Genomic DNA, 22,583 nt, shown 5'->3' with positions numbered 1-22,583 from the left:
CCTTAATTATCCAGAATTGAAGCAAATTACGGTTCGCCGTGGTGTAGTGTAGGGTCCATGGTGCGGCTATCAAACGAGTACGGTCGCTTTGTGGGCGTCGGCGCATGTGCTAGGCGCGTAATGCGAGGGCGAACCGACACGTGCCGCCTTCAAGTAATGGTTGCTTACTCTCTCTTTTTTTCTTTTCTTTTTACCTTATTTTCGCGCCACGCCACGCCACGCCACGCCACGCTTCACTCTCTCTTGCCCTCAGGATTAGGGGAGTGGATCGCTTTCGGCGTAGAGATCCCAAAAGGAGGGGGATCGGAGAGATCGGATCAAGCGATGCGTGGTGGATTTGAGTATTGGGGGAGAAATATGTGATGGAATTTTCAGGGAAAGGTTTTGTTGGAGGAGGGAGTATTTGGAATTTGGGGGTTCGGGTTAGGTTTGAGAGATTTGGAGCTGCAACCGGACGGAACAGAGACGATTTTTATTCTGGTGGAGTTTTACCAACACTGTGAGCTGGAGACTTGATTGGATTGAGATCGAAAGGGAGCTCCTTTTTTTTCGGAAATTTGTACAAGTTGTTGGGCTGATTGGAGGAGCGGAAGGTTTTGTGGCGCTCTTGTGTGAAGATCTATCTGCTTGGAGTAAGTCGTACGCTTTCCTTTCTTGCTATGAAGTTCTTGAATATTTTTATTATGTGATGGATGACCTGCTGTTTCTAGATTTATAAATCAGAATCAGGGAGAATGTTTTTTTTTTCTTCTTCTTCTTCTCATAATCTATTATTTAATTGTTAGTCTATACATGTTTTGCATCATAACCTTAAGGATTGAGTGCTTTTACTCCTTCAGATCAATCTCTTGATGTCCGAGGCCAATAGACAGTTTATCTTCTAATTGTAATTAAATTTATTGTATCGTTGAAAGCAATGGCTTTTGAATTTGGTGTTGTGACAATTTGGTATTGTTGTTTTGTTTCCAGAGAACATGGCTATGATGGTAGAACCCCCAGATGGCGTGGGAAACCAAGGGAAACACTACTACTCCATGTGGCAGACCTTGTTCGAAATTGACACCAAGTATGTGCCCATTAAACCCATTGGGAGAGGAGCCTATGGGATCGTATGCTCATCCATAAACCGGGAGACTAACGAGAAAGTTGCGATCAAGAAGATCCACAATGCCTTTGATAATCGTGTGGATGCACTGAGGACACTACGGGAACTTAAGCTTCTTCGACATTTGAGGCATGAGAATGTTATTGCTTTGAAGGACATCATGATGCCACCAAATAGGAGAAGCTTCAAGGATGTTTACCTGGTTTATGAACTCATGGATACTGATTTACATCAGATCATTAAATCATCTCAGGCACTGTCCAATGATCATTGCCAATACTTTCTTTTTCAGGTATGGGTTCTGTCTGTAGATTTTGTTAAAATTAGTTATGGTAATAGGTAAATGAGCATGACAGAACTTGAACTTCAATGGAGCTAATATTGAGATACATTCACAAATGACTTCTATATCTAACCCATGAGTCAAATCATTTTCTATTTTATAGTTTATTCCAGATCTTTTGATATGATTCACTTTTTTGCTTCATAAATTAGTGCTAACAGAGGAAAGTGACTTCAAGAGGTACTTTTAGAACAGAATAAATTGGAACTGACAGCATCTTTTTGTTTCATTGTCATTTGGTCTTTTTCCTGGCTCAGTTACCTTATAGCGACAGCCATGTAACTCAATTAATTAAAGAAATCACAATATCTAAAGTATTGTCAACATTCTGTACAACATTGATTATTATGTGCCTATTTTTGGTGTATGTCTTGTAGGATGTGATGTGCTTATTCTACTTGTATGGTAATCTTCAGTTGGATGCATGGATGGCCATGCCGTGGCCAGACCGGCACGTGGCACGAGGGGTGCCGCACGGCACCCCTCCTAATAGCTTCGCCATCGACCTCGTTGTCAAGCTCGCCATCGCCGCTCGCCCGAGCTCGCGTCGGGTGCCCTAGCTCAAGGGAGGGGAAGAGAGAAAGAGAGAGAGAGAGAGAGAGAGAGAGAGAAAGTGAGCTCATATATTAGAGAAATTTGACTACTAATGGACATTATGGTTGAGAACTTGCATTTATTGGTTAAAATTTGACTACTAATGGTCAAATTTTAACCAATAAACTAAAAAAGTGAGCTCATCACGTTGGATTCGCAACTTAAATTTTAACCAATAAACTCTCTCTCTCTCTCTCTCTCTCTCTCTCTCTCTCTCTCTCTCTCTCTCTCTCTCTCTCTCTCTCTCACCCGACGTGAACTCGGGCGAGCGGCGATGGCGAAGGCGAGCGGCGACGGCGACAGCCAAGGTGGTACTTTTTTCTTTCCTTTTCTTATGGCACGTGCCGTGCCGTGCCTGTGGCACGACCATCGTTGGTTGGATGCACACATTAGTAGTCAAAAAGCATCAGTTTCTTTTGGATGTCATACTAATAATCATGGGTGATCTTATCTAAAATCTGTGTGTAATTTGTTTAAAGCATAAAGTTCACATAGAGTATCTACTTTGATATTTTTTCTTTTTGTTAATTGTCGTTGGTCAATATAATCAATATATTTTTTTGTTTTCTTTGGATTAGTTTAATCTATCTTGAAAAGTTAAAAATGATAAAGTAACTTGTTTTGTGTTCCTCATAATCGCGCTGATGTCCTTCCTTTTCATTTAGTGAATAGATCAAGAAAATTATGAGAAGCCAGTGGCAACCATCTATATACCTTCTGCCATTGTATTAAAGTTTTTTTGATATCCAATGCTGAAGGTTCTTGTAGCATTTCTCTATTCATATTATGTTAATCATTCTCTTATGGCAAATATTGGATACAGAGTCTCAAGTGCTTAGGGGTTCTTAAAAATTTTAATTTTGCATAACCATACTTTCTATAATCTAGCTCCTTTGGCATAAAGTATCATTATGATTTCCAGAGCCTGGACTGACAAAGTTGTTGACATTCAAATTGCAATGACTGACTTTCTTTTATCTATCGTGTGTTTCTTTTTTGTATAGATTCATTTGTACTATGAAAACTATAGATCTTTTGATGATTTTAGCGCTTTGATGGATTGATCATTTTGGGGTAGATTGATTATGATATCATTCCTAAGTGATATAGGGCCAAATTAGCTATAAGGTTATTGCAACGGAAGGAGCATTTGAAACTTTGGACATGATAGACTTCGATGAAGTTTTTGGATGGATATATCACATTGTTTCTGGAGGAAAAGTGAAAAAGCTTTTGCTTTGTGCTTTTTAGGAAAGAAATGGTCATAGAAAGGAGAAATGCTCATCATTAACATTCATGATGTGGATTATCTTTTAAACAAAGGAAGGAAGAAAATTCTTTATGTAGACTCTTATTCATCATGGTAAGCTTAGTTATCAGGTTATGATGGTATCCCATTTCTAGAGTCATTTTCAGCTTTTGATTAGTGATATATTTATATGAAATCATATAGTAGTTAAAGAGAACCATAAAATTTAGTAAAGTGTTTCTGGAAATCAGAAAGGAGTGAGTTGAGCCTGATTCCTTCTCAACAGATCTCATCACAGACATATAAGTTGGTTTAAAATCATAAAAATGGAAAAATGGGCCATCCAAGTCCGCGAGGCTCTTACCCGCATAGGTGTAGGTCTAGAGGGTGCAAGGTATACATGACTTAGCTCTATTGCTAAGAAGCTATTTCCATTGCTTGGACATGCAGCCACTTAGATGCAGGGAGTCGAGCCTTATGATCAAGTGAATGGCCTCTTTTTAAATCGCCAAATGTGCAAGGTAAATAATGTGAGTAGTTTATAAGGTAATCTTACAGATTAAAGATGATAAATGTTAGCATGTTAAATCAAACCTGCAACCATTGTTGCTAATATCCTCCTCTTGTGATTTTACGTGAAACTATATTTTGAACTGGTTGGATTTGTATTTTTTTCGCCTTCCACAACATTTGTAAATTAGATAAATAAGGTCATGTATGGTCTTGAATGACTCTTTCATTTGTACAAGCTCATGAGAGCTTGTGTCTCGTCCTGTGTATAAGATATCATATGTATTGGTCAGGCAGAAGGATAAGTGGGTCTCAAGGAGTTCAGTTGATGATGGTTTATTAGGTTAAATAACAGAAGTTTGGGCGACAGACTTTTTCCTTGAGGAAGGGTTTCACTTCAAAAGTGAAACAATATATTGAAAGGGATGTGTTGGATTGGGTGATTGAAAGAGAATAAAGAGATGAATCACGACTCATGGTTCAATCAAGTACTGTCAACTCACTCCTTGATGGAATGTGAGGGCCTTACAGCAGTCATGAAATAGAACAAAACTGTATTTGTTCTTGTTCAGCTGATTTGTGATGTCTTGAGCTTAGATACCTTCCTACTTCTACAGATATAACTAATGCCTGGTGAAAGATGGCATAACTAGCCTATATAAACCTGTAAAATTCTGGTGGTGGTATTGTTTCATGAAAGATGGGACATAATTTACATCCTGTCGAGAATGACTTGCATCATCTGTCCTCTTTGTACGTCCAAAGATATATAGTTATATATAGTTATACACAGCTTATGTATGCGGAAGCGCAATCTTGTAAATGGATACTAATTGTTTGTTATGTTGTTATGGAATTTTTTTAGAGACTTTCTGTTAGTTTCACTTGCTTAGTTGTGATTGAGGCATGTCATTTCCTGTAACGTGCAGTTGCTACGAGGAATGAAGTATCTCCATTCGGCAAACATACTCCACAGAGACCTGAAGCCTGGGAACCTGCTAGTCAATGCGAACTGTGATCTTAAGATCTGTGATTTTGGTCTGGCTCGCACCAACAGTAGCAAGGGTCAATTCATGACTGAATATGTTGTAACACGTTGGTATCGGGCCCCTGAACTGCTCCTTTGCTGTGACAACTATGGTACCTCTATTGATGTATGGTCTGTTGGCTGTATCTTTGCTGAGCTGCTTGGTCGCAAGCCCATCTTCCCTGGCACTGAGTGCCTCAACCAGCTCAGGCTCATTGTCAATGTACTTGGCACAGTGAGTGATGCCGATCTTGCCTTCATTGACAACCCTAAAGCCCGGAAGTACATCAAATCCCTTCCATACACTCCTGGTGTACCTCTCTCTAGCCTTTATCCGCAAGCAAATCCATTGGCCATTGACCTGCTGAAGAAGATGCTTGTCTTTGATCCCTCTAAAAGGATTAGTGTCACTGAGGCTCTGGCACACCCTTATATGTCTGCTCTTTATGACCCCAGCGCAAATCCTCCAGCCCAAGTTCCCATTGATCTCGACATAGATGAAGATCTGAGAGAAGATATGATCAGGGAGATGATGTGGAAGGAGATGATTTACTACCATCCAGAAGCTGCTGCAATGGAGTCGTAAGAACGTTTGCTTGCTTTAAAAGCAGATTAGATGCTTGCTTGTGTTGTATAATGCATACTCTGGTTGTTTTATTATCATTATGAGATGCGTTTGCCTCTCTCTCTCTCTCTCTCTCTCTCTCTCTCTCTCTCTCACGCCTGTATATATGCATGTAAGGAGAAGGTCTGTGATCGAGAATTATTCCTCTGGTACAATTTTGATGTGCGTATGTCTGTAAAACTTTAATCATTATCACAGACTTGAAACTTCCTATCTTAATATGTGTTCTCCAAATTAGATATTCACTTGTCAATGCATTTTGCTTCCTATGAAAGTAATTGGACGAAAGTAGTTGGCTGATTCTATCTCTCAAGTTGTGTTCACATTAATGTGTAAAGGGTTGGTTGCATCAAATGGTAGCAACTCCATGCAAATGTAAAGCAACGTGAGGTTGATAAGGACAAGTCAGGATTCATCTACAGCTGAAGGAATCTGCTTGGATTCTATCTTGGCCTTGAAGTTATCGTCCCTTTTTCACTAACATTAAGGTACATCATGACTCAATGGAGTAAGGTGGTGTTACCTTTTTTTATGCCAATCCAGGGTTTTCTGTGAGGGAAAGAAGAAAAACCTTAGACTGCTTTCTAAGAGGAGCTGGTCCATGTGGGGCTTGGGAGAACATGGTTTCTCTCAGGGGTGGCCACATCCACATGCCCAGCACTTTGGAGTTACAGAAGAAAGAAGAGTTGGTAGTAGTCAGCCAAAGGTGAGAGAGAGAGGTAGTGGAGTTATTTTGTGCGAGCTTTAGGAGGGAAGATCTCACACCTTTCATGACAAAGTGGATGCCTTTCCATAGGTTTTATTTAGCTTTCCTATGAGGCTCTCTACATCTTAAATTCTCGTAAAAGAAATTTAAAAAAAAAAAAAAAAAAAAGTTATGCGAGTGGAATCACCACGCATGGCATATTGGTGTGGAATGCTCATTAATTAATCTCTTCTTTTCATAGTGGATGAGGTAAGCCAATAGGCAGAAGACCCGACCCGACCGACCCTCTGCAACCCCGGCAGCAGGAATATTTCATGCACTTCTCTTGTTATGTAGAACACTAAACTTATTAAGTAGATCTCCATGGCCATCAAGCAAGAGAGCATATCTCCAAGTGATGCTCATGAAGGGCAATGAACGGCCATTCACATGAACCAAATTCCAACGCCATCCTCTTATTAAATGACACTTTTCAACTTCTCAGACCATAACAGGGGACCCTGTGAAGTCTTTATTAATGGTCTCCATTATTATTATTAGCTAGTGAAGCCAAACAACATCCCAATTTCTTAACTTCATTTGGAAGAGTTGTTTTTAAGTTTAATTTTCTTCCTACCTCTCCCTTTCGAGATCCTAATTAACATCACTTTATTTAAAAGACAACCAACTATATTAATTTGTACTTGTCATTGCTTACATCCACCATGCAAGCATCTCCAGGAGATTCCAAAGCTCTCTCTCTCTCTCTCTCTCTCTCTCTCTCTCCCCACCACCCCTACCTTTTTTTCTTGATCCCCATCCCCCAACTCCACCCTCCAATCCTTCTATAAATTCCACCATCTCCCAAGCCCCAATTCCCTTTCCCCCTTCTCCTCTTCTCCCTTAGCAAGGTTTCCCACAATAGGGTACTGCTGCTCTCTTCTCCTCTTCTCCCTTAGCAAGGTTTCCCACAATAGGGTACTGCTGCTCTCTTCTCCTCTGCCTTCACTGGCCATCTTTCTTAGAGTTCCTTTTAAGGTTTTGCATCCGAAAGCCAAAACTCATCTGCTAATTCATGTGTTCTTGCTGTTTCCTCACTTGGGTCGGTGTAAAAAATCTCATCTTTGGCTTCTAGGTGGGGAGGTTCTGCCGAAATTTACTCCTAAGAACTGGCAAAGGTCTCACCCTGCTATCAACACCAGGGTGATTTATACGTATCTGGACTTGTGTTGTTGATCATTCTCACATGCGGCATATACTCTTCGTCTTGATGTTTCTGATTGATGCCGCCTATCATAAGTGAGATCCTCCTCTCTGGGTTTATGATAAATTCCACACTCCGGCGCAGGACCCATCTCGTTCAATCCTTCTCTGTCGTCTTCCTCTACTGGTTCTATGTCTTCTCATGAGCTTCTTCTCCTCCTCCTCCTCCTCCTAATAACTTGTTAGCTCTTCTAATCGAACACCAATAGACATATATATATATATTAGATAGTTACGTATATAACGAGGAGCAACTAGTATATAGTTCATCGAAAACCAAAAAAGAGATTTTAAGTAAGTTTAGAGATGGCTTCTCCAACTGGGACTTGTTCTGGATCGAACCAGTTCCAGAACTCGGGGTCCGAAGAGGAGCTGCAGGCGTTGATGGACGAGAAGAGGAAGAAGCGAAAGCAATCGAACCGGGAGTCGGCGAAGCGATCCCGGATGCGGAAGCAGAAGCAAGTGGATGATCTGATGGTCCAGGTGAGCCAGCTGAGGAAGGATAACACCCAACTCCTCACAGCTCTGAGCGTCACAACGCAGAGCCACATGGCTGTGGAGGCTGACAACTCTGTGCTGCGGACTCAGATGATGGAGCTCAGCAATAGGCTGCAGTCTCTGAATGAGATCATTCACCATATGAATTATGCAAACAACAACAACAACTTCATCATCAATACCAATGCATCTATTTATGATGGGCCTCATGAAAATACCTTCATCAATCCATGGAACAACTCTATGTTTGTGAACCAGCCCATAATGGCATCAGCAGACATGTACTTGTACTGATACATATATATTATATATATATATATTATGTATTGGTGTAGTGTGTAAGGGTGGTGGTATTGGTGTCTAGTTAAGTGTGTTTATTTGTCTAGGATGTCGGTTTGATTGCAAGTGCATAAGGGAAATATATTAATGTTTGTGTTTACTAGTAAAAGAGGGTATTTCTTTTTTGGCTACTGGTTTCTGCTCTATATATGACTTGCAGTAACATATCCATTCAGAACCATAGATGTAATCAATTGTAATGTTTAATTATATTGGAAGAATAGCTGCTGTTGTTGATCCAACCATCTGTTGCAATATCTCTCCCTCTCCCTCTCCCTCTCCCTCTCTCTATCTCTACTCTCTTTGCAAACATGACATATATTGTTGGACTACATACTCTAAAAGATCATTACTTGTTAAATTAAGTAACACCCAGACTAGCTAACTCATGATTAACTTAGCCTAACCCACAAAAGACACCATTCCCTTACCTAACTGGCTATTCACATGAGCCAAGGGAAATGAGGTACAATAAAAAAAGGAGGAGGATATCGATGTAATTAATCAATGGAAAATGAGCTTTTTTTTTCTTTTCTTTTTGCAACCATACCAAAGAAAAATAAAAGGAGTTTATCTGCAAATTGGGTCACACAAATTGTTGTTAATAATTAGATTAGTATCACAATAGGAATATGCCTCTCAAGTCTCAATCCATTGGTTCAAAGCCAACAAGTCTTGCTTTCTTGCCTACATTAATTGAATACATATATATATATATATATATATAACAATAGTTGCATCAAAGCTGCTGATGTCTGCATTACCTTTCAGTTTCGGATTCAATATAGCTGGTCATGTCATGGGGAATTTAATAAGCTGGGATGGAGGGGCTTCGTTTAATTACTTTGGTTATCAGAGGAGAACCATATAAGTATCTTCTTATGGGCGTTTGGTTGGTTGCCTTTACATAGTTAAATAATTTTTCTTTAAAAAAGAAAGAAAGATTGCCTTAGTGCACCTTGCACAGCCTTACATCCTTTGAAGAGATTGTTAATTAACTCGAATAAATATGATATTAGTATGGAACCAAAGTACATTAATATTGATCAGGATTTAGAAGGCAAGATTTGAAAATACTCAACAAAAATTTGATTGGGTAAAATTTAATTTGATAAGAGGGAGTGTTGTGTTTGAGAATCTGATATCCTATATATGGCCGGGCATGCAGTAAATGATAGAAGTAGAACCAAAATTTACTATGGCTTATCATGTGAATACTATTTTCTATCGAGCTCTTTTTGCATCTATGCATAAATCCAGAGTGCATTACACCAAGCAGAAAGTGATGCATCCACTGTTGCATTCTTGTTGCTATATGGAGGAATAGTGCATCTCCTTGTTCTGAAATGCTTGCTGAAAAGAAGAGCTAGCTAGCCTTTTTAAAGGCATAAGAGAGAGAGAGAGAGAGAGAGAGAGAGAGAGAGAGAGAGAGAGAGAGAGAGAGAGAGAAGTGGGTAACTTTAGGTGGTGTTTGGCAATAATACTTTAATGTGCCACCCACATTAGAGGATGATGAAATCATCTGTCATGATCTTTTAACTTTAGATCTGATTGCATGTTATAAAAAGAGAAGAATAGAGTTGTGTATACTAGTAGTTAGAAGGTGATGAAAGCATATGGACAACCACTAAAAAAAAAAAAAAAAGAAACCTTGGGCAGGAGTGAAGAAACGCGTGCAGCTTTGTTTAGTGGTAAGTTGGTACCTATTTATTACTTTTATGACCATGGTGAGATCCAGAGAGAGAGAGAGAGAGCATTGATGACCAAAAGAAGAAGAAAAGAAAGTTTTGATAATGATAAGATGGTGATTAAAGGGTAGCTTAGTCGTACGGGTTTTGGAGGGCCCGATAAGGCGAAGGGGGGGCCATATGAGCTTGGCGGATCGGATTCAAGTGCCGGGTCAGGTGCAGTTTTTGCGGATCGGGTTTAGGAGTTAGAGGAAGAAAAAAGAAATACCGACTGAAGCCAAAAAGCCCTAAACCTAAAACCCTTCCCTTCCCTTCCCTTCTTCGAGGTAGAAGCCTCGACGGCGGTCTCTCTCGATCTTCGGTGAGTTCTCTATCTCTCTCTTTCTATAGTTGTCCGCCTCGACCACAGGCCTCCGCCGCCACCGGCATTTGAATTTCGGTGCAGTGATAATGGATCAAAAGACCTCAATTTTGTACTCTAAGATCTCCTGTACCTTAAATGAAATGTATTTTGCTAAATGGAGCTTCCTTGGATTCCCGTCATTTGATATATGGTGCACTGCTGATAGATCTCCAATTTCCAAAATGCTTTCTTTTTAATGTGTAGGTATACTTTGGCAGCTGAGTCCTTTGTAAAATGTCATGCAAGCTAAAGTCTTTTCGTGCTAAAAATCTTTTATTGAATCTCTTAGTAATAAGGATATCTTTTGTTTTTTTTTTCTTGCTTATGATTCACTATCTTTTCCTTTTCTTGTGCATTTAGGTATATATATATATAGGGAAGATTGTTCAGTATAACTTCAAGAAGATCACGGTCGTCCCGTCTGTGAAGGACTTCATTGACATAATCCTGTCCTGCACCCAGCGTCAGACTCCTACGGTGGTCCACAAGGGATATGCCATCTCTCGCCTTCGCCAATTCTATATCGAAAGGTGCAGTTCACCCAGCAGAACTATCATGAGAAGCTGTCTACCATCATTGATGAGTTCCCTCGGCTGGATGACATCCACCCTTTTTACGGCGATCTCCTCCATGTTCTTTACAACAAGGACCACTACAAGCTTGCTCTGGGGTCTGGGCCAGGTCAACACGGTTAGGAACATCATTGGGAAGATTGCGGAAGATTATGTGAGGTTGCTCAAGTATGGAGACTCGTTGTACCGATGCAAGTGCTTGAAGGTTGCCGCTCTTGGTTGCATGTGCACTTTTATAAAGCGTATCAACCCTAGCCTGGCTTACCTGGAGCAGATAAGACAGCACATGGCCAGGCTTCCTTCCATAGATCCCAACACTCGAACCATCTTGATTTGTGAGAAACCTAATGTAGGGAAGAGCTCCTTCATTAATAAGATCACTAGGGCTGATGTAGATGTCCAGCCTTATGCCTTTACAACCAAGTCCTTATTTGTTGGTCACACAGATTATTAAGTATCTCTGATACCAAGTGATCGACACTCCTGGAATCCTGGATAGGCCATTTGAGGACAGAAACATAATAGAAATGTGCAGTATCACGGCCCTAGCACATTTATGGTCTGCGGTGCTTTTCTTCTTAGACATCTCAGGATCCTGTGGGTACAGCATAGCACAACAAGTCGCACTCTTCCGCAGCATCAAATTGTTGTTCATGAATAAACCGCTGACTATTGTTTGCAACAAGACTGATCTACAGCCTTTAGAGGGGCTATCTGAGGAGGATATGAAACTGGTAACAGAGATGAAGGCTGAAGCCACTAAGACTATTGTAGCCCAAGGAAGGAACCTAATGATGATGAGGGAGTTTCATTGACTATGAGCACTTTAACGGATGATGGTGTGATAGCTGTGAAGAATGCTGCATGTGAAAGACTTTTGTATCAGAATGTTGAGATCAAGATGAAATCAAAGAAGATCAATGATTGCTTAAATCGATTTCATGTTGCAATTCCAAAGCCTCGTGACACAAAAGAAGCACCTCCTTGTATTCCTCAGGCCGTGTTCGAAGCCCAAGCAAAGGAAACTGTCGAGAAAGAAACAAGGGAGCTTGAGAAAGATTTGGAGAATGAAAATGGTGGAGCTGGAAAGGGAAGAGGGGCACGATGTGTATGATTTTGTTGATCCTGATATTCTACAAAGGTTGGAAGAGTTGGAAAGGGAAGAGGGGCTTCGGCTTGAGGCTGAGGCAGAGGAAGAAGACTTTTGAGATTGACGGGAAAGAACTAATAGCTGGGGAGTGTGAAGCTTTGGCTGAGATTAGAAAGAAGAAGAGCTTGCTCATTCAAGAACATAGGATGAAAAAGAGTACAGCTGAAAGTCGTCCCACTGTACCAAGGAAGTTTGACAAAGACAAGAAATTCACAACTGAGTGAATGGGAAGGCAGCTCTCATCTTTGGGGTTGGATCCAATTTCAGCTATTTATTGTGCTCGTAGCAGGTCTGTTTTGACGAGGTTTGCAAGCGGGAGAGATCACTGGTTAAAGATGGTGATTATGCGGAAGCTATGGATATTGATAGTGAACAATCCAGCAAGAAGTTGCGGACAAGGTCGGGATCAATGTCAAGGTCAAGGTCGAAATCACGACCACCTGGTGAAGTCACTCCTGGAGAAGGTTTTAAGGACTCAGCTCAGAAACTCAAGGCACTTAAGATTGGAAAGAAATCTGTGAGATTGAGGAAGTTTGCTTGTCGAGGAGAGGCAGATAGGGTCATTCCAAACTTGAAGCCAAAGCATTTGCTTTCGGAAAGCGGGTCCATTGGGAAGACCAGTTGACGCTAGAGGTATGCAAATGGTCGACTTTTTCTGTGAGAAATTACCTATGAAACACGGACACTTCAAATAGTATGTCGTGTCCGTGTCTGACACTTGTCGGACACCGACACTCGTCGAACACTCATTGGACACGTGTTGGATACTTCTACGACATGTCCCATATTTAAGAAATTATAAAATAAATTCGGACACTCCTTAAACACTTTTAGACACTCTTGAGAAACTTTTTGGACATAAGATTTATCATATACTATAAAAGTTGATAATATAAATTATCGATTTTAGGAAATTCCTGCATATGCTATAGAAATATAATGCAACAATCACAAGTTAGTACATACAAGAAAATTAATATTAATGCAAATTATTATAAAATCACAGATTCGCTTATACCATCCACTGTAGTTAAGCAATGATAGTTAGTTATTTATTCTCAGATAGTTAGATATTTATTCTCATAATATAGAATTGTATTATCACGTATTAACATTATCATTTTTGGCTTTGTAGTATTGTGTACGTTTTGTTTTTCTCTCATGAAGAATTTATGCATGCTTGTGTATTTATACTATAAGTTTAGAAAAATATTTCTTTAAACGTATCGATAATATATATATATATATAATACTTTTATTTATTTATTTTGCCGTGTCCTAAATGTATCATGTCTTATTTTTTTAAGATTTATCATATCTCCGTGTCCGTATCGTGTTGTATCTGTGTTCCGTATCCGTGTCTGTGCTTCTTAAGAAATTACGTGTCAGGTTTAATTTTTTTTTTCTAATTCAGTTTGTTTAAAGTTGTACATTCACTATGGCTAAACCTTGCCCATAAAATAAACATTTCAAATGCATCTGCATGAGTGTATATTTCCTGCTTCAGTAGATCATATAATATGAATACTCTTTTGTTTCAGGACCTCAGGCTTGACTGTGACTATGCAACTGGAATCCTTTTACAAGACAGGTACAGAGGTATTGAATGGAGAACTAGAGAAATAAAGTCTGGTTGTTTTGTTACAGTGAACAATGTTTTTAGAGTTTGAACTGCGACATAGTAGTTTTTTTGTACTGCCTTCTATGTTAACTATTCTATACTTCAATTGTATGAGTATTTTTTATACTTCAATTTGTGTGTTGTAAGTTCTGATCAGCTTTTTGTTTTAAATGGGGAAGTTTGTTCGCCAGTTCGGCTATCATTTTGTTTGCATCCTATTGGTGTTTTGAGTGTTTTCTTTGCTTTATTACTTTTCACAATAAATTAGATCCGATTGGGATATGTGATTATCCTTCTTCAGTTGAATTTATTCGGCTTTCACCTAAATTTGCTTTATAAGATCTTGTGTTATTGTTTGTTGTGCTGCAAAATTATCTAAATAGAGCTGGCTGGTTCTCAGCACCTGTTGTATGGCAAATGATTCTTTTCTACCATCGTAGGAGCTTCGCCAATTATGAGATGACCTCAAAAAGAATTTGCAATACCCTGGAATAGTAGTAATGGATTCAGTATGAAGATCAACGGGCAATAGCTCCTGTCGAAGTTATTTTTGTTCTTAGTTCAATAGAATATATATATTAAATTTAAGAGGTGTATGGATGATAAAATAATTCAGATATTGTATATAAAAAAACGGTGAATTATCCCATAAATTAATTGTAACATCTATCGGTTTAGTCTCCAATTCTCCATCAACTGCTTGAAACAATTTTACAACAATGAAACCAATTAAAGTTCTACAGTTAAACTACAAGGCATCAGATAAGAAAGTGAGTCAATAAAACTTACAATAGACGACATCAACTTTGAATGTTTGTCCAAGTTAACCACCGAGTACATTAGAAAGATGAATGAAAATAAAATGTATATATAGATTGCTTTGAGGAAAGCAGCAGCTTCACAGTAAGTCTTGGAATGATCATATAGTTGTTGGTACTATGCTGAATTGGAGGGCGAGCAACTGCTTTAAATTTAGCACCTCTTGAAGCAGAGCTAGGAGGGCGTGGGCGTGTCACAATTACCATTTCAAATCCTCTTGACACTGTCCCCATGTAAAGAAACGATTCCCTCGCTCATTAGAGTAGCCAGAGCATTGCGGAGCTGCAACAATTCCAAAATGCGCCATATAATGTCAGATACTAACACCAACACCAACACCAACACCAATCAAGAACTGTATGTCTGTATATGATCAATTAGAACTTACATCATTGAGGTGAACCTCAACCGAGCTCTGTTTTCTGAGCTCTTCAAGCAACTGCACGGTTACCACATTGTTCAGGTTATAACTGAAATAAACATAATAAACTTTTTCAAATGAAAGAGAATATTATTTTACCTCCATCAGACGAGTAGAGGGTCCACCAAGTTGCATTTTCTCCATAACTAGGTTTCGAGTTGCTGCAACTAGACTTTCTCGTCTAATCCTCTCGCTTGCAGATATTCCAGTCATGATTAGATCCATATCAATTGTCCCTTTTTGAAGAATATACCATTGTCAGTAACTACAACACAGATGATGCTCAAAACAAAAATTGATGAGAGAATATTAGATATTTTAGTTACTTACCCGTGGCATGATCAGTTGCTGACTGCTGCATAGCAACTTCCAGCAGTCTGAATGCCTCTGTAACATCATGTACTTCTACCTATTTAAAAAATGATCACCGAGCATCGTTTTACATATATTTCAACCCAAAATAGTACAATATCAAGGGATGGGAACTATTGATACCCTTTCTGAGAATCGCATTCTAGCTAATGCTTCGCTAAGACGAATCAAGCTCTCGATTTGCCTGGCTGTTGCTGTAATTACCTACATGTGGAATGCACACATGATCAGGTAAGTCGTAATATGTTTAGATGGAAATGCGAAGGGCTCCAGTACCTTCTTCCTACTTCCTGGAGCATTTCCTCGTTTCCTCATCTCAACATAGCCACGTGTTAATTCTTCTGCAGCTTCATCAGATATTTGTGGATGAATATGCTTTCTTGCATAGCTGATGTATTCAACTAGAGTACGGAGATCCAAGACATCCTGCACAATAGTCTGCAGAACAGGAAGTATGAGGCCATGGTATCAGCAATGCAGCTTTTCAGAAAAACTACTGCTCTACGTGTTTTTTGTATAAGATTCCTATTTCTGGATGCATCACATCACATTGTGGATGTTTTCAGTACACTTCGCATGTGGCTTCAGATATTATATTTCATCTCCAAGTGTATATTTCCTCTGCAAGTTTGAACTAAAGATGATCTAAAAAATTCTAGTTATCAGTTAACCATATCCTGCCAAGATTATTGCAGTGGCACTAGAAAATTTCAGAAGCACAAATCACTACCTCTGGGTTTTCAAAATGTAAAGCAACAATATGCTTAGCCAGACGTCTATCAGTTTGTTCATCAGCCTTGTCCAGAATCAGGTAAATCAGGTCAAATCTGTGTATAAGAGGATCAAACATTTACTTAAATTTACTGAGAAGTGCATATATTGTCTAGCATGTCTGATAAAAATGTTGCCCTACCTAGAGAGCAAAGTTGGAGGAAGGTGGATGTTGTCAATCACAGAGAGCCGTGGGTTATAGCGAGATTCGCTAGGATTTGCACAAGCCAATACTGAAGTCCTGGCATTTAAAGAAGCAATAATCCCAGCCTTTGCAATTGACACTGTTTGCTGTTCCATAACCTGCAAAATATGTGAGAAAAAATTGTATAAGTCTTAACATTAAAATGGGTAAGTTGGTGGAATAGGGAAATGATGAAAAGGCTAATAATCAATTTGCAAGCAACTATCAGTATGTCATTCAACTTATTTTAGGACCTCATGTAACATGCTCCTTGCATTGTCAGACATCTTATCAAATTCATCTATGCAACAAACACCTCTGTCACTCAACACCAGTGCGCCACTCTCCAGAACCTGAATATTCATAACAGTTCAGAAAAGAGAAAATTCTTGGAAAATGAACGACACAAATAGAGCTTCATTGATTTCCATACGGTTTCACCAGTCTCTGGATCCTTGGCCACATAAGCAGTCAGACCAACAGCAGAGCTCCCCCTACCACTGGTGTAAATGCCACGCGGAGACAGTTTATGCATGTATTGCAGAAGTTGGGATTTACTGGTTCCTGGATCCCCAACAAGAAGAATATTGATGTCACCTCGGAAGCTGGCACCGGATGGAAGCTTCAGTGCATTCCCACCAAAAAGCTAAACAAAAGTTGGTTGTACAATGTGTCAGGAAACAGCACTCTTAGTGATGTGCATCATTTTAGATTTATATTAGTTGAAAGGAAGGGATTATTTTGAAAACCACAGACCTGGCAAAGAAGGCCTCTTTTCACATCATCCAACTCCCATATGTTTGGAGCAAGTGACCTTGTTAGTCTATCGTAAATATCTGGCAATTTCGATAGCTCTTTCAATTTCTCAACCTGAAAATCACACAGAAAGAACAATGAGCAACAATTACGCCCCATTTCACCAAAACCGCAGGATAACAAAATTAACGTGAACCTTTTCTTGATAGCCAGGTATGTCATTTTCTCCATTCCTGCTAGCAGAAGAGTTAGCATCATATTCCATGGGTTCCTCAATATGAAGTCTTGACTTGTCCGTCTTCTTCAAATGAAGGCAATCAATGTATGTCTGGCATTACAATGGCAGAGTTGTAAGCTGCATTACTTCACTTAACCATCTATATGCCATCATAGCATGTGGCAGTACTCTTGATGTTAAACAAATACAAGGATTGTGATCTGTAATTTAGTGAAAGATACAGAAAGACAGTCGAACCCCAACAATTAACTATAAGACATTAGATATCTTCTACCTTGAATATTGATTTCACTGTTCTCTGAGTTGGTCCAACTCGAACAGTCATGGCTCTGTATATCCCAGTGATCTGCAATAAAAAGCAAACAAAACTTCTCCATCAATCAACAAGAGAAAACAACACAGCATCATGAAAATCTAAGGCATAACATCTAACCAAACCTATAGAGCCTAGAAGTTGCGTCTAACCTCAACTCTATCTCCAGGCTTCCCAGAGTCTACAAGTTTGTCGTGCATCAAAATACTAACTGTATGTGGAGTCCCCCCCTCTGGTATTTCATCTGGAGTTTCCTGCACCTTTACAATTTGTTTATCTGCAAATCTGGTTTTTAACATAGATCCCACCCATAAGCAACAGCCTTGTTTCAGTTGGACAAATTTATCAACTAAAAGGCGTTAACAAGAAAGAGGAACCTGCATCTATTATGGACGAGTGTCATGGAACTCGTAGCTAAGCATTCCTGCTTTGTGCACCTGTTGGGCTCATTAATTCGCCCTAAGAAAATGGCAATAAGAAATCACGAATAACACACATTTAAAAATAACAGTACTTCTAGATATAAGAATGGCACTGCTAATTGATAGTCCTTTTCCCATTGATATTTGTCCAAACTTCAGTGATACTGACGTAGCTGTGCATCTCCAATTTCATAAAGTATTATTTCACATTATACAGGCAAAACATTAGAATGTTTTTCCTAATAGACACTCTAAGAATAACCATTAACACCCTATAACATTTTTATTTAGGGAAAATGATAAAAGTTCCTATTGCCTTTGGATCAAAATATGGATATAAACATATGCTCTTCAACTCCACAGATGATCAATTGAATAAGTATATCATGTAGAGCCAGAGGACAGTTCCTAAGAAGAACAGGGAAACTATTTATCATCACTGACCAGAGACAACAGAATCTTAATTCTATGAATCCCTCTTAATTGCATTGGTTCAAATTGTACATCAAAACAGACAGATTGCACATTTCAGTGGTTGGATAAATAAAGGATCATTAATAAATATTATACCTCTATCAACCAAGATGGGTTCAGAGTAGTGGCCACAGACAAGGCATCGAAATATAGCCTCCTTGACCTCAGGTATAATGGAGCTGCAACGGATGATCATTCCTTTCACAGACACCATTTTCTCAATGTCTGACCAAAGTAGTCCAATATAACCATAAACCACCAAACAATGGGCATAACGAGAATTATACCATAATGAAGATTTAACCTTTCACAATTACCTGAGGGGTTCAGATTCCTCATACACACCGAGGTCTTGAGATTAAAGATCCGAGTTTGGATGTGCTTCTCAAATAAAGGGTTGATCCTTGCAACTAAATCCATTAAAACGATATCAAAGATGGCGAGGACTTCCAAAGGATACCTCAGCATCTTGCCATAGAGATCAGGATCATAATCAAACACGTCGTGGGCGTCAACATCCAAAGACTCGCCGCCCTCCAATTCCATAATTCGATGTACAGTCCGCATATACTTGCCCTCCTCCATCACTAAGTCGGCCCGCCCGACCTCCCTCGGGTCCCGGAAGTGGCGGAGGAAGCGGAGGATCGCCGCATTGACGTCCTGCACGCTGATGTTGGTCCCCCAGACAAACACCGGGGTCGCATCCACATCGTCAGGTTCAACTGCGTCATCGTCGTCCCCAGCATCGGAGGACATAGGAATGTTGTCGTCCGTGGACATGGGGGTGGAGGGAGTCGCAGGATGTTGTTGTTGTTGCTGCTGGCGACGGCGGCGGCGGTGGGAAGTCGAGGGGGTCGAGGCTGGTGGGTTGGAGCGACGAGGGGGAGGAGGCGTCTCGAAACCATTAGGGGAAGAGAAGGGGCTGTTTGAAGTGGGCTGGCGGCGGCGGCGACCAGCACGACGAGTGGATGGAGTCGGGGAGGAGATGGTGTTGGCGATCGGGCTTGATCGGCCATCGGGCGAGGACGGACCTGCGTAGGAATCAAGCGAAAATCTAATCTTTAGAGGAGAATGCTACACGGATATGATGGTATAGCACGCAAATCCCCTTAAAAAAATCTCATCTTTAGAAGACCTAACGGGTGAAATCGAGAGGAGGAGAGGAGAGTACCGTAAGGAGAGGAATCGCCGCCACGAGAAGGCATGGTGATGACGAGAGGGACTTTGGGAGATGGAGGAAGGAGAAGAAGATGGGAAGAGTAGGAAAAGAGAAGGGGGGGCGAGAAGAAGCGGAGGTTTGAGGCGGGAAGGAGGAGAGGATTCCCGCCAAAACGTGTAAGGGTGAGACGCGACGACGTTGAGGCGTAGGATCTTGATCGTGCGGATCAGGAGAGTCAATGGTTGAGTGGCTTGTTTCCAGAGGACTTAAGCTAATTAGTGCGCTAACATCAAAATTAGTAGATCTACATCTTTATACTATGGACCAATAAATTAAGGATAATTTGCCAACATATATCTATATATATGATGCTCATAGATAAATTTATTCGATCCAAATTGGAAACAAACAAACAAACCAGTACTCGATTCCTACCTGCAAATTAAGTAACAACATGCACGCACAACAATTAATGCAGCTTACAGGATTAATCAATTCAAAAACACAAGAAAAAGAAACAAGGCATATATAGCGCACGACAGAATCCACAAGACACAGTCGCACACTAGAGCGTGCGTAATTTGGATGTCAAGTAGTCATCTATTATTTATAATGGTTAACCTTCCTGCAGTTCTTCCTAATCTCTCCCCTGGACCCAGTGAGCGGTGAGATGTTTCCCATCTTCACAATAGACTTGGCAAAGTGGTCAAAGAAGAGCTCATTGCTCGCCGCGTACTTCTTCACCAACTCCATCGTCCCCGCACTCTGCGTCAGGAGGACCTCGTCGGAGCTCAGCAGGCCATTTCGGGCCATGATGTTCTTGAAGTACTGGTTATCGAACTTGAAGGGGCTGACGAGGTCTAGGAAGAAGAGGTTCTGATCCCCCCCGGAGCGAGGGCACCGGGTCCGAAGCCCAGCGGCGTACCTCGGGTTAAGACTGCCGTCGGGGAGTCCGTTGCCGGTCTGGTTGTAGAGCCTCTGTCGGAAGCTGGTGCAACGTGAATCTCCAATGGTATGGCTACCTGATATCAAAGAATTGAATTACTTTAAGTGCATGACACAAACAAAAATGTAGAGAAATATATTAATTGTACCTGAGAGAGCAACGAGATCGACGAGGTCCAGGCCTTGGAGCTTGAACTTGGTGATGATGGTGGGAAGAGTGTTGTTAGGAGCTGGAATGTTGTTGTTGGAGCCACTCAAGCTTGCACCCAAGGAGTCTCTCCTACCCAATGGAACATCCCAGTACGGACCACCGGTCTATATATTGATCATCAATTCATCAAAATGATCAAAATTAAATTAAGAAAGCTATCAAATTAACATCATCAAATATATATTTATTCATACCATGACTGTAGAATCTCTAGCAGCAAGAGCAACTATGTCAGCGCAGGAGACAGTGAGAGGGCACTCCTTTTCTAACGCAGATTTGATCTCGTCAATGACTTCAAATCCTCTCATTGAGTCCCGATTAGGATTTGAACGCTTCTCGCTTACGATCGTCCCGCTGCTGTCCAGCAAAATCGATGCGTCACATCCCTGCTTGCATGCAGACGAAGATGATCGATCGATCACAATTAGCTCTGATCCAATTCATGATATATATGATTTATGATACTTAGAAATTATATAATCCTTTTGGGTACTTTGGATAGACAAACCTTGACGAAGCAGTCATGGAAGTGAAGACGAAGCAGCGACGCCGCCATACGTGGATCTCTTGCGTAAGCTTTTGCCACGATTGATTTCACAATCTCTTGAGCTTTCGGGCACGAGTGGTCGTAGAACTGAGGGTAGAGGTACCCCGTGCCGACATTAGTACTTAAGGCGAAGGAGAGAGGAGACAGCGCAACGGCAGAGATGAACACAAGGAGAATCTTCAAGAGATGGTGAGCCATATCTAGCTAGTATGATCTAGCTATGAACGTCTTGTCTTTGATGAAAGAAGAAAGGCTTCTTCTAGCTCTGTGATAGAAGATAACTAAGGATCTCTCTACTATTTATAGAGGGAGCATATGGGCATATGAGCTAGTATGAATTAGGTATTAATTCATGGGGGGAGTTAGTGGCTAGATTCTTTCATACTTCTCCCTGCCGCCACATAGAACCAAAACTATTGGTACAGCAAGTATGACCTAATGAACCAAAACTACTACCTTGGTATATATCCAAATTGAATTTGTGATGTTATATATATCCTCAGCTTCCTTTTTTCCTTAGTTTGCATCAATAAACCTGAACATGCATGTCCACATTACTTATAAGTAAACATTATATATCTGAACATGATCTTTTGTATTAGGCAACATTGTATTTCAATTGTAGAAATAAAAAGTTATAAACTTAGAGAATTAAATCATCTTATCTCAGCTAATCCTAGTGAAAGAAGAGCTACAATCACTAAATCATCGTTAACGGGGAACAACAAGGATGAAAAGGGAAAAACAAGTTGGTGGGTCAGACTTAGATTTCATACCCCAGTCTATATATATCCATATCCATGACATAGAGGTTTAGGTGATAATTGGCTTAAAGCACCATGAAAAAAAAAGAACTCTTAAAAGGTGGTGGGGAGAATGGTAGGAGCAGAGGACTACCTGCCTCCTTGGCACAATCTAATGTCCTCTTATATATTGATGTTCACCATTAATGCCTTTAAGTTGGTTTCACCTTGCTCATTTTCTAACCGCGGGGGAAAAAATATAAACTCTATTTTATCATTATTTATTTGAACATCTACTGGTGAAACTTCACAAAAGTTGATGGAACCAAGTAGAGATTTCTTTCTGAAATCTTAATTCAAGTAAAGATGGTGCATCAGATGACATAACACAATCTACTATGATATAGCAAAAATCTCAACTGCTAATCTAACTTAATTTTTACTCAAAAAAGAGGAAACAGTTAATTAACTTGATTGATCTCCACTGATTTATCTAGAAGGGAATATATCGTCATCATGTTCAAATTTAGTTACAA

The 22,583-nt window shown here is 40.1% G+C and overlaps 4 protein-coding genes and 1 pseudogene across 4 annotated transcripts; 3 read left to right on the top strand and 2 right to left on the bottom strand.

The window, feature by feature from the left end:
* Nucleotides 1-166: 166 nt before the first annotated feature.
* On the top strand, nucleotides 167-5,675 carry LOC140788346 (mitogen-activated protein kinase 4). Its single transcript, XM_073137559.1, has 3 exons — nucleotides 167-632; nucleotides 970-1,397; nucleotides 4,731-5,675. Exons 2-3 carry the CDS (start codon nucleotides 975-977, stop codon nucleotides 5,412-5,414), a joined length of 1,107 nt encoding a protein of 368 aa, XP_072993660.1. The 5' UTR covers nucleotides 167-632; nucleotides 970-974; the 3' UTR covers nucleotides 5,415-5,675.
* A 1,212-nt stretch (nucleotides 5,676-6,887) lies between these two features.
* LOC140788347 (bZIP transcription factor 44-like) lies at nucleotides 6,888-8,347 on the top strand. The gene has a single exon (XM_073137560.1). The coding sequence runs from the start codon at nucleotides 7,708-7,710 to the stop codon at nucleotides 8,191-8,193; it is 486 nt and encodes a 161-aa protein (XP_072993661.1). The 5' UTR covers nucleotides 6,888-7,707; the 3' UTR covers nucleotides 8,194-8,347.
* A 1,759-nt stretch (nucleotides 8,348-10,106) lies between these two features.
* LOC140788381 (nucleolar GTP-binding protein 1-like) lies at nucleotides 10,107-13,874 on the top strand (annotated as a pseudogene).
* Nucleotides 13,875-14,345: 471 nt separating this feature from the next.
* Nucleotides 14,346-19,732, bottom strand: LOC140788191 (DNA replication licensing factor MCM4). The gene is made up of 18 exons (XM_073137355.1): nucleotides 19,614-19,732; nucleotides 18,760-19,473; nucleotides 18,539-18,667; nucleotides 17,924-18,005; nucleotides 17,699-17,831; nucleotides 17,508-17,579; nucleotides 17,192-17,323; nucleotides 16,996-17,109; nucleotides 16,673-16,885; nucleotides 16,494-16,592; nucleotides 16,198-16,358; nucleotides 16,015-16,111; nucleotides 15,561-15,722; nucleotides 15,408-15,488; nucleotides 15,243-15,321; nucleotides 15,012-15,148; nucleotides 14,880-14,930; nucleotides 14,346-14,773 (listed from the first exon to the last, which is right to left on the bottom strand). Exons 1-18 carry the CDS (start codon nucleotides 19,645-19,647, stop codon nucleotides 14,699-14,701), a joined length of 2,565 nt encoding a protein of 854 aa, XP_072993456.1. The 5' UTR covers nucleotides 19,648-19,732; the 3' UTR covers nucleotides 14,346-14,698.
* A 201-nt stretch (nucleotides 19,733-19,933) lies between these two features.
* LOC140789041 (peroxidase 72-like) lies at nucleotides 19,934-21,578 on the bottom strand. The gene is made up of 4 exons (XM_073138631.1): nucleotides 21,266-21,578; nucleotides 20,952-21,143; nucleotides 20,696-20,861; nucleotides 19,934-20,623 (listed from the first exon to the last, which is right to left on the bottom strand). The coding sequence occupies exons 1-4, from the start codon at nucleotides 21,500-21,502 to the stop codon at nucleotides 20,205-20,207; spliced, it is 1,014 nt and encodes a 337-aa protein (XP_072994732.1). The 5' UTR covers nucleotides 21,503-21,578; the 3' UTR covers nucleotides 19,934-20,204.
* Between the last annotated feature and the right edge of the window lie 1,005 nt (nucleotides 21,579-22,583).

The sequence above is a fragment of the Typha latifolia genome, chromosome 5 (assembly GCF_019914945.1).
Source record: "Typha latifolia isolate L0001 chromosome 5, TyphaL0001v2, whole genome shotgun sequence".
In the NCBI taxonomy this organism is placed as follows: domain Eukaryota; kingdom Viridiplantae; phylum Streptophyta; class Magnoliopsida; order Poales; family Typhaceae; genus Typha; species Typha latifolia.
Note: the sequence above shows the minus strand (reverse complement) of the source record. Positions and strands in the feature narration are given on the sequence as shown.

Coding starts and splice junctions, on each gene's coding strand:
- LOC140788346 (XM_073137559.1), top strand. CDS start 975: ATGGCTATGATGGTAGAACCCCCAGATGGCGTGGGAAACCAAGGGAAA. Junction 1,398..4,730: donor GCCAATACTTTCTTTTTCAG/GTATGGGTTCTG, acceptor TGTAACGTGCAG/TTGCTACGAGGAATGAAGTA.
- LOC140788347 (XM_073137560.1), top strand. CDS start 7,708: ATGGCTTCTCCAACTGGGACTTGTTCTGGATCGAACCAGTTCCAGAAC.
- LOC140788191 (XM_073137355.1), bottom strand. CDS start 19,647: ATGCCTTCTCGTGGCGGCGATTCCTCTCCTTACG. Junction 16,112..16,197: donor CCTCCAACTTTGCTCTCTAG/GTAGGGCAACAT, acceptor TCTTATACACAG/ATTTGACCTGATTTACCTGA. Junction 15,489..15,560: donor CTCCAGGAAGTAGGAAGAAG/GTACTGGAGCCC, acceptor TTCCACATGTAG/GTAATTACAGCAACAGCCAG.
- LOC140789041 (XM_073138631.1), bottom strand. CDS start 21,502: ATGGCTCACCATCTCTTGAAGATTCTCCTTGTGTTCATCTCTGCCGTT. Junction 20,862..20,951: donor CTAGAGATTCTACAGTCATG/GTATGAATAAAT, acceptor ATCAATATATAG/ACCGGTGGTCCGTACTGGGA. Junction 20,624..20,695: donor CGATCTCGTTGCTCTCTCAG/GTACAATTAATA, acceptor CTTTGATATCAG/GTAGCCATACCATTGGAGAT.